General features: G+C 37.6%; 3 protein-coding genes across 7 annotated transcripts in view; 1 reads left to right on the forward strand and 2 right to left on the reverse strand.

The window, feature by feature from the left end:
- Positions 1 to 6,780, forward strand: part of LOC126621711 (cycloartenol synthase-like) — a 99,624-nt gene extending 92,844 nt beyond the window's left edge. For all 5 annotated transcript variants that reach the window (XR_007623150.1, XR_007623146.1, XR_007623143.1 and 2 more), the window contains one exon: positions 6,683 to 6,780. The gene's annotated coding sequence lies outside the window, so the exon portion shown is untranslated. The remainder of the gene's footprint in view (positions 1 to 6,682) is intronic.
- The window catches only part of LOC126621703 (disease resistance-like protein DSC1), a 44,741-nt gene extending 36,503 nt beyond the window's left edge, over positions 1 to 8,238 (reverse strand). The window contains exons 1-4 of the mRNA XM_050290264.1: positions 8,099 to 8,238; positions 7,871 to 7,991; positions 7,258 to 7,710; positions 6,585 to 7,134 (exon numbers count right to left, since the gene is read on the reverse strand). Of these exons, the coding sequence (XP_050146221.1) occupies positions 6,585 to 7,134; positions 7,258 to 7,710; positions 7,871 to 7,991; positions 8,099 to 8,109 (1,135 nt within the window). The 5' untranslated portion in view covers positions 8,110 to 8,238. The remainder of the gene's footprint in view (positions 1 to 6,584; positions 7,135 to 7,257; positions 7,711 to 7,870; positions 7,992 to 8,098) is intronic.
- The window catches only part of LOC126621690 (disease resistance protein RUN1-like), a 76,537-nt gene extending 66,126 nt beyond the window's left edge, over positions 1 to 10,411 (reverse strand). Inside the window, exons 1-3 of the mRNA XM_050290245.1 lie at positions 10,299 to 10,411; positions 9,561 to 10,063; positions 8,890 to 9,442 (exon numbers count right to left, since the gene is read on the reverse strand). Coding sequence (XP_050146202.1) covers positions 8,890 to 9,442; positions 9,561 to 10,054 — 1,047 coding nt within the window. The 5' untranslated portion in view covers positions 10,055 to 10,063; positions 10,299 to 10,411. The remainder of the gene's footprint in view (positions 1 to 8,889; positions 9,443 to 9,560; positions 10,064 to 10,298) is intronic.
- Between the last annotated feature and the right edge of the window lie 205 nt (positions 10,412 to 10,616).

Raw genomic sequence — 10,616 nt, forward strand, 5'->3', positions numbered from 1 at the left:
ATTGCATACTGAAAACATGCACATGGCAAGACAAACACCGATTCACTAAGTACTAAAACTACGATAACATTTAGGCGAATAAACCGCACAATGTACGAAACTTAAAACAAATCGAATTGCAAAATTTAACAAAAGTGACACTAGATAGTAAAAGTGAAAAGAGTAATTAATACTGAAGATTTACTCGAGAATTGGAAAAAATATGGCAAAATCAAACGAATTGGTAGAACTTCATGTCGTCTAACATGACTAGATTAGTAAAATAATATAGATTCAATAGTACCAAATTGAAAACAAAAGTAGCATCCTGAATAAGATTTCTCCCAAAATTCTGAAAACTAGCATTGTATAAACACACATAGCAGAATAAACTACAACAGCTGCAAGGTTTACTCGTCCTCCTGGCAAGTTTGTTGGTAACAACATCCAACTGGGCTGCAAGCTCGTCGATCTCCTTCCTCTTCCTAGTGGAAATGTTGTGTGCAATCTCAGCACAGCAAGTCCTGCAGTTACATTAGAGAAACAAAGGGTTAGCAAATTCTATTAAGCTAATAAATCCTCTAAACTTCTAGTTTAACCTAAACTTGCCTAGTTCATCAAACAGCTTGCATTTCTAAACAACCAATTATAGCATCAGCCAATCACTAAAATCAATATTCAATGATCATCTTATTCATTTCATAGACTACAACAACCCTAGTTCACTGCATTACTGCTTAAACACACAACTAAAGCAATAATAATTCCCTAAAACAATCCATATACAATACATTGAAATCAAATATACTTGCTTTCTTAATTGAAGCTGTTCATTCTTAATTATCTGCAAAAAGACCACAACCAACACACATTGAACAAATCACCAAGAAATTTGGAGAGAGAGCGAGACCTTCTCGGTGTAAGTAATGACGGAAGTCTCGCGATTATTTTCCTCTTAAAAAACTTGACTATTTTGCGCCTTTGATTTCATAACTGCCCCTTCCTCCCTTCCTTCTTTTGTTCACATATGTGGATCAAAGTTCAACCACCTCTTTGATAAAATAATGGATCTGAAAAATCTGCAAAATTTAGTAACTGAATTCTGAGGTGTTTCTCTTTGGGTGGACACTCGATGTGGTTGGTGGCTTTGACCATCGCAACATCCAAATCCTATTCTTAGAAAACAAACCCAAATCCAAAAATCAAAATCCAACGTTAAATTAGGTATTCAACACAACAGCAAGCAGACCACTGACTTGGTTCTAACAAAGGGCGAACAGAGAAGAAGCATGTCACATATAATCAGACCACTAGTCAAAATTTTGTTCATGTTTGAATAGTTGTGCAAAAAATCAAACTAATGGAAATCACCAAAATAAGAATCCAATTGTGTTTAGACTCATATTACCAAACATCGTCACAAATCCACAATGTCATGAGCAGGGCATGGAGGTTTCGACTCACCTATTGATATTCCTATCTAAAGACCAGTAACATAGATCATGTACAACAGTGAACACTTAAAGACATATATGGAATATGGACTTCAAAACAAAAGTTGGACATTCTAGAATGAGTAAATAGATAATGTCTAATTCTGCCCTATCAATATTTGATATGATGTGTTGGTGGGCCTTGTCGCCTCACAGACCAGACAGGAATATGTAGCTTGATAGGAAATTTTTATTTGTATTAGTATACATTCTAATGACAAAAAATTTCCACAAGTTCTGCAGTACATATAAGTATTTCAAGCATTATATTGTTTGAGGATCTTTGTCCCCATATTAAAGTAACAAACTTGTTGCTCAAACACCTACATTGCGGATGCTGTTGCAACTACACTTGTAATTCCACTTTGCAATATTATAAATATAAAAATAACATCTCAATTTCAAATCTCTAAGAATGCAGCATGTCTATCAGATGTGAAAGGGTATCTCTTACTTGGACTTTCCCATTGCTAGTTCCAACTGCAAGATGAGTTCCACGTTAACCCCAGCCAACGGAACAAACACTATCATCAATCCCCAATTCACATAACTTAGTTAACTGCAAGTAACATTCAATCATAAAGTGAAAAAAATATTACATCGGCAAAGACTCAAAGTGATCAATTCCATGCATACACCAATAAAAAAACACACACACATGATCGAAAAACAGTTATAGTCATTAAAAGGTTGTGTTTGCACTTAAAATATACCTATTTTTACTTATTTGGGCCATTTGGGGAAAATTTGGCATTTGGAGGATTAATGTGCAAAAAGCTAATTTGGAAAGATATTTGACTACAAGTTGAAGGGTTTGGCACTATAATATTGTTTCTCCCATTTGTTTGGGTGGTGGAGGTTTGCCAAGAGAATTGTTTAATCAAGACAAGTGCATGCTTTTTCATGCAAGTGGATGGAAAGACACCATGCATGCTTTCGGGCAAGAATGTGTGATGAAAGAAGCCAACTAGCCAACTTGCTTCTTTTAAATGTTAGTTTATTACAAGTGGGAAAACATGTGATGAAAGCATGTGGTGGTAATGCAAAGTTCCCCTTTTAATATTATTTCTCCATGCAAGTTGGCAAGTGAAAAGCAAGCTGCCCAAGCAATGGAATACAAACTGCCCAAGTTTCTTTTGGACAGCTGCAATGTCCTTAGCAAGGGGGTTTCCTCCAGACCTCTATATAAAGGAGTACAAACACAAGGATTATGGACACTCAAACAACCAAACAAATACACAAACTCTGCTCAAATTAGCTCATCAGCTTCCTTGTAGACATTTAATTTTAGCCAAGCATCCTTTGCTTTTCTTGTTTATTAGCTCTGCTGCTCACTTGCAGTATCGATCTTATTTGTAGTTCATGTACAACTCCTTTTCAGTCATTTAAATTACAAGCAATCTGCAATATTAGTCACTTTCCTCTGTCATTTAAATTTCCGAGCAACCTTGTCATTTACATATTGTTCTATCTCTCCATATAAGTAAAGTCTTTATTTTTAAGGCAAAGAAAGAACCTTGATTTGAGCAACTCCCACTCAAATGGCACAATCTCTTGATTTGAAGTCAAAAGGCGCAACCTCAATCATTCAAATCCCGTCTACTAGCGGCATCTAGTAGTGGCATGCCCGCACCCACCAATCTCGTATGTGAAGTAAATCCCCGGCTTGCCCGCGAGGCCCATGGTGGATTTAGGGAGCAAACATATTTTGGCACGCCCGGTGGGATCCTTATATGGAGTTAGATCATGAACAATCCTTATGTTTATGATTTTTCTCGACATGTTTTCAAGCCCTACATTCCGGAGTGGGAAGAAGATGATGGTGTTGAAGAATGCCCGAGCCATGGCTATGGTGAAAATCATATAGAGCCAACCTATGAGTTGCCAACTTATGGGTACATGGCTAAGGAAAACTCAAGTCCCGTGGAGCATGATTGTCGGCCAACTAATGGCCATCCCGACACTGCACCAAACGCTTCACTAAGTCAGTCCAGCTTAGTCTAGTCTAAGCCAGTCCAGCTTAATCCCTGAAGATAGTCCAGTCCAAGATAATCCGGTGCAACAAACGCACTCTAAGGGGATACTATAGCCGACTGCGAAAAACATTGTTCCAACGTACGGTGAAGTGGCGAAATTATCCTTTTTACTGTGCAATTTTCTTCTTCTTTTCCTCACTTGCATAGTGAATTGACCAGTTTGCCCATCTTTGATACGTGTTGCCCAGTGAATACGTGGCTCACTCTCCTTATTCCTTCTCCGCCTCTTTCTTACTGCACTGCTTCCGCTGCAGTCTGCGCCGCTTCCTTTTTACTTCACTTTACTTTTGTCTAAAGTATGAGGGATGACGGTACTGTGCAATTTTGGCTCAATTTTACTTTATTTACGAGTTTGCCACCGGACTGATTTCAGCCCAAATTTCGCTTCATTTACAAGATTGCCACTTGGGCTTAAGAACGGGTCTTCACTCTTTGGGCTGGATCTGGGCTTCGACTCGGGGAGAGAGAGAGAGAAGGGCGACAGAAGGGTGAGAGGGAGACGTTTGCCGGGATTTCGAGGAGAGACGTGCGGGTGGGTTTCGGGAATGGGAGGCCATGCCGCTCTGTCTGCCGCTACTTTTGATCCACGCCTGTGTGAGCCATTGCTTCAGCCAAAACAGGTGCTCTCTCCATTTTTCATCTCTTCCATACTCAAACCCTAGCCGCTCCACCTCTGTCTCCCACACACAAGCAAACTCCATCTGAAAACCGAAGAATCCAAAGGGAAATCCCTTCGAACTCTTCGATTATGAACATCTTAAAGCCGAAGAATCCAAGGGTGCTCTCTCCATTAATTTCAATCGTCCTTTTTTTTCCCTTATTTCTTCTTCATCTGCTCGCTTTTGTTGCTGCTTCTTCTTCTTCTTCTTCCCCCTTTTGGTTCCTCCCTTTCTTGCTTTATTTCTTCTGATATTTTCTCTCTCTCTCTTGCTCTCTTCAAAATCCCACAACAGTCTTTGGAGTTTGAGGCTTTTGCTCTGTTGGGTTTTTTTTTTTCCAATAACTCAAAGGGCCGAAAGGTATTCCCTTTTCATATTCTTCTCTCCCAATTTCTTTAGGGTTAATTTCAATTTTCTTATGCTATTTGCAGTGGTGCTTTTTAGGGTTTAACTATTTGATTTCACAGATTCATTACAAACACAGTAAATAGTTACATTTAAAATTTGTATTTCATAACTTGGTTGCTTGATTCTAATGTCGATTCGTTACAACAGAAGTGAACTTTTCTTTCAATAATTAATTCTGATGTAACTCTGTTTTTGTTCTCTCATGTCTAGGGTGGTCAAGGACATGGGGGGAAGAGCACTTTGGAAATGGGTACGAAAGGAAATAAACTTGCTGAACTGCGTTGGCATCTATTGTTCTGGTTTTTCTTTGACAAGTTAACTTGCTCTCTCTTTGCAGTAAGGTGCACAAATATGGGAAAAGCACGACAGGGGAAAGCTGGGATATTGTTGTGGATGAGGAGACCTATTACGAGTAAGAGTCTAGACTTGGTTCTGGTTCTGGTTCTGTCTGCATATCGTATGTTGAAGCAGTCAAAAGGATTTCAGGGGAACCAAATATAAATAATTTAGATTACATCTTCTGGTATTGCCTCTTACAGTAAAAGTAATTTTGATCTTTCACTTTTTGATGAACTCCAAGCTCAAGTCAATCCTTAATTTTCATCTACTTTTTATTTTTTTATGTCTAGGTGATTTACATGGTTTGTAACCATTAAATCATCCAACTTTATATTTACAATTGTGTTTCTGATTGTTAATATCAATTAAAATACTATTATTCAGGTTATTAGATTTTATGCTATATGTTAACACTTGCTTTGATGCATTGAAAATGCTAATTTTGTGACAAGAAAATAATCTTATTTTATGTTTAATAAAACTCATAACTAGAGAACCTATTAGAAGAGAATGATACATAATTATTCATGCAATTTGTAATCTCGTAGCAACGCGCAGGCATTACTAGCTAGTCTAATCGAAACCAAAAACAGCTCAACCAAATCAATTTCTCTCTCTCTCACGCTCACAATCACTGCAAAAAAAAAAAAAAAAAAAAAACTCAAGCCAAGAAATCCATTTCCACAATTTCTCTTACAGTCACCGCTTCTCTCTCGCTCACCGCTTCATCGTCAACAAATCTAATCGCAGCCCCACTACAAACCCATCTGGATGGAAAACCCATTGAGAAATCTTGGTCGTCGACCTACACCCAGACTGCAACGTCGTTTTGACTCACCCCAGCATCAGCAAATTTCAACATAAAAAGTGATTCTTTTCAACATATTTGTATAAATTCGTTCGTGCACTTGAAATTTTATGTTTGATTAGTGTATGTTTTCATAATTAGATCATATCAAGCTCCATTCATGCCCACTTCTATTCCTAAGAGCCCGTCTTCTGTCAATGGCGACAACGGAGGCTAAGCTTGAAGCCAAACCAGAACCAAAAGAAATTGAAGAGAGTTCTGAACCTCTTTTCAAATACAAGGTAATTAAAACTATGAACACTGCCAATTTCTATAAATCTAGCTTCAATAATTTATGTTTTCTGTATGTATATATTATCAAAATATTTAAAGCACTCGCAGCAATGTGCGGGGCACTTTTGCTAGTGATTATTATGAAACGAATTATTATAGGAGAAGATAAGTTAAGATTACATGATTTTTGGAGTCTTTTTATATTAATTTGTGAATTAAATGATAAATTAAGTAAATGAAGTATTAAAAATTAATAAAAGAATGTTTGATCAAAAAGCCTAAAAACTATAACAATTAGTACTACGGTCTACTAGTATTTCTCTGCTGAACCCATGATATCGATTGTTCAAAAAAAAAAAAAAATAGAGGCCAAAAGCTATAGATGTTTGATATAAAAAATTCAAAATTGAACCACCTATATCAAAACGCCTCTTATGGAGAGGCAAAGCGTTACAACAACAGAGACTAATACAAGGAATCCCTCGGCCACAAGGCTTACAAACAGTTAAAAAGATGAGAATACAAACAATAAGGAGCTCAAATTCTTAATTTTTCATTTCCAACTTTTTTTTTTTTTGGCTACTCCAACCTGTAGTTCCTCCCGACTTGATGGTCTCGACATCTTGAGCATACAGCAGGCTGATCCCACACTTTTTCACCTCTAATCCGAAAGGGCCGTTGTGCAAGGCGTTGAACTCAAAACAGGCCTCAGTGACAAGTTTGTAAAAAGAAGTGGAGCGATTTAAATTTGCTCCCTCTCCAAGTGCAAGCGCACTATACCACACAAATATGTGATCGAATTTCGAATAAGTAACCCTTCCCCCTTCTTTATTAAAAGGATAATGGGAAGGATAAATGGTTTTATGGCTTTCACCACTATTAGTTTTAAAATTGCACGAGCATCCAAACATCAGAGCGTTAGAACAACTATAGCTACGGACAACAACAGATAAAGCAAAACCCAAAAAATCTGTACAATACCAATATCGAGGAAGCTTGATAGTTATCGAAGATCCTTCATTTTGATGGCAGAACCAATTTGGAATTTTATTTCCTGCAAATACAGTGCTAACTAAAGTCCGAGCAGAGACGGTGCTACCTGAAGTCCGACAAGAGGTAGGGATAAATGAAGTCATTTCCTGTAATATCGATGCATGGAAATCAAATAAATTATTCAACACGTGAAAAAATGGCATAAAGGAGATATGAAAGTGTGCTAGTGCGTGCGTGGGTGAGAGAGAGAGAGAGAGAGAGAGAGAGACCATGACAATTTCTTCTTCTTTATGTTGCTGAGTTTTCAATGGCCCAGTTGCCACTCGCATAATTCTTAACTGTGTGTTAGCCATTATATTAGTCCTTGCATTTTCATCCAAGTTCCGGCAATCAGCAAAGTTAAAACGCCCTCGAAACAATTCATATTTATCCCAAGCTTGTGTGAGTGAATTTCTTGAACTTGAAACTGTCTTCAGTGAAGTGCAGCCACTTGCTTCAAGACAACATTGCACTGGGAGCTCTGGTAAGAATTTTAGACTTGTGCACCATCCCAGATTCAGACACCTAAGCTTGTCAAGATCTTTAAAATAAGAAGGAATTCGAACCAATCTTATACAGCCAAAAAGCACTATACGCTCAATTTTTTTACTGCGAGAGAGATCTGGAACTTCAGTCAGATGCTTGCAAAAACTTAGTTCAATCACTTTTAAGTTCCCAAGATTCTGTAACAAATTAAAGAGAAATGGAAAGAAGAACATTATTGACTTCGGCGAAATAGATTTCCAGAGGCACCATAGTTTAATACAAAGAACAAAACTAAGCACATATACTTGTATTAAAAAAAAAAAAAATTGAAAAACAGAAGAGGAAGCATATATATACCTGGTTTTTACTCCAAAGTTTTTCCCCAGCAAAGCTGTAGGGCAATCGAAGCACAACAAGATTTTGTGGAGAAAAATTTGAAGGAAGAGATTTCAACGGGTATTCCTGCCAGTAAAGGTACCTGAGAGAATTGGGAAGAGACTGAAGACCTTGAGAAAGGTCCAGATTGTTGTTGTACGGCTTTTCACTGATAGAAAAACCGAAGTATTTCAGAAATTTTGGATGAACCTCAAAGTCATAGTTGTACTTGACTCTTAGATGAGGATCATGAATCATCAGCAATCTTAAATTAGACATCTTCTTGAAGGGTGATCCACATAATTCCAACCGTGTAATGTTAGACGTGTCAAAGGATATGCATTGAACTGTTGAAGTTCCCTGGAAATCAAGAGAAAATACTTTTGTTAGACGTGTCAAAATGAGTTTCCGCTGTCCCCTGTCGTAGAAAGTTCATGATTTTTTATTTTTACCGTATCATTCTCCAGTACTTGATAGACATCATCAGCAGCCCACAACCTATTACGTTTTCCTGGCTCGTCCCTGCATTGTTCACGAACAATTGTCCGGCCCATGTCTTGCAGCAAATCATGCATCTCTAAGCAATTCTTCTTTGAAATTGATATGAGAGACTTGTCAATAAGAATTTGGATTCCCGTCACGGAGAAACCCCGAATATCTAATATTCCTCTTGCAATATAAACATCTGCCCCTTTCAGAAAGCATGCAATGTCAAGAAAGCATTCCTTCTCATTTTCTTCTAATCCATCATAACTAAGTCTCAACACATTCTGAATTTTTTCGCTAGGAAAATTTTTCAATCTGTTCAATTCTTCATCCCAGTCTTCTTCTGTATCGCAGCGATGGAATAAGGCACCCAAAGTTTTAAGAGCCAATGGAATGCCTTGACTATAATCTATCACCTTTCTTGAAAACTCTGTTTTAATTGTCGTAGGAGACTTATTTTTCAGAGCATGCAAATGAAAGAGCTGAAGAGCGCCGTCATGTTTCAATCCCTTGACCTCGTAAATTTTGTCATCATTAACCTTTTCATTGAGTAAGCTCCGATCTCGAGTAGTGATAATGATTGTACTTCCGACACCAAACTGAAGATCACCTCCAACTAGAAGTTCTAATTGCCTTGAATCACTCACATCGTCAAGAACAATGAGTACCTTTGTACAAAGGAGCCTCCCTTTAGCAAGCTCTGATCCCATAGATGGAGCGCTAATATTTATATTTTCATCATCTAAAATCTCACGGAGAAGTTTATTTCGTAAGTTATATATTCCGTCTTTTTCTTCAGAATTTTCTCTAACATTTTTAAGAAAGCAACAAGCTTCAAACTTGGAAGAGAGTCGGTGATATACAACATCAGCAAGGGTGGTCTTGCCAATACCAGCCATGCCCCAAATACCTACAACGCAAACATCCGATGAATCAAGGCATAGTAACGATTCAATTTGCTCAACTTTGGTTTCAATCTCAACTAGGCCCTTTAAATCATCTGAGTTTTTGCAATTCAATTTGTTCAATATATCACGGACAACTTCTTCAACCAAATCGGCCTCTGTCCTGGAAAATATAAGTAACCATGAAGGAAAAAAATAGTTACTAAGTCCTGCATTAATGAATCTTGTTTGAAACAAAGGCCACAAGTAAAAAATGCTGCAAGAGTTGCAAAGTTAGTTACCCGGCTTTGTTTGAATCATAACCAGATAGGTTGGCAGCTTTCTCCAAAGCATCCCTCCACTGAAGCACCTTGTCCATACAGTCCTTGAAACGTTCTTCAAGCTTGGCAAATGCAACTGCATAACTCTCCTGCTGTTTTCGTACATCCGATGGACTGATATCGTAAAAAATGGGTATAACAAACTGTCCATCCCTTTCCTTGCATCCTAGTATATGCACGAGTTCATCCAGACACCATGTGGAAGAAGCATAGTTTTTTGAGAAAATGATCACCGAAAGCTTTGATTTCTCAATAGCTTCTAGAAGGGCAGGTCCGATTTCATCCCCACTGTCAAGTTTGGAATCTATGTAGGTCTGAAGTTTCTTTCGAAGTAAGGCAGCATGAAGGTGGCTGGTGAAAGTCTTGCGAGTGTCCTCACCTCTGAAACTAAGAAACACATCATACTTTCTTCGAGGTGATGAGATAGTAGCAGCAGAGGAAGAGGAAGAAGCCATACTAATAACCTGCAAACCCCACTATTTATACTTCATCACCTGCGAATCCATCCATATATATATATATATATATATTTCAAAGCCTGCAAATCCTTCCAGACCTGACCTATTTCATAACATACCCACATGTATGTATATTCATAAGGGGTCCGTTAACTATGACAAAATATGAAATTAATTAATAATTAAGCCAAAATCCCCTATATACAACTGACATATATCTCAGTTAGTTTAGAACATTTACCCTTGAACGCACCCGAGGTCACTGAATTCGAATCTTCTTCCCCAACATAATCACTTCTATCAACAAAAAAAGAAAGAAAGAAAAAATTTCTATTTTGGTGGGCTTCATAAACATTCTGAGGGACCAAAAAGTCAGCACAAATTAACAGTCGCTATACAATATTATAAGAAATGTAAGAGAAGACTATAATTATATGGTAATTATTTATCCAAGTGTAATTAAGTCAGTGAGAGTACCTCTGAATCAAGAAAGAAATTGATTGGGAAGTATTAAGATCTAGAGAGATCGAATATGAAAGACTGATCAACTTGAAGCTTT

This window comes from Malus sylvestris, chromosome 5, assembly GCF_916048215.2.
Source record: "Malus sylvestris chromosome 5, drMalSylv7.2, whole genome shotgun sequence".
NCBI classification, from domain to species: domain Eukaryota; kingdom Viridiplantae; phylum Streptophyta; class Magnoliopsida; order Rosales; family Rosaceae; genus Malus; species Malus sylvestris.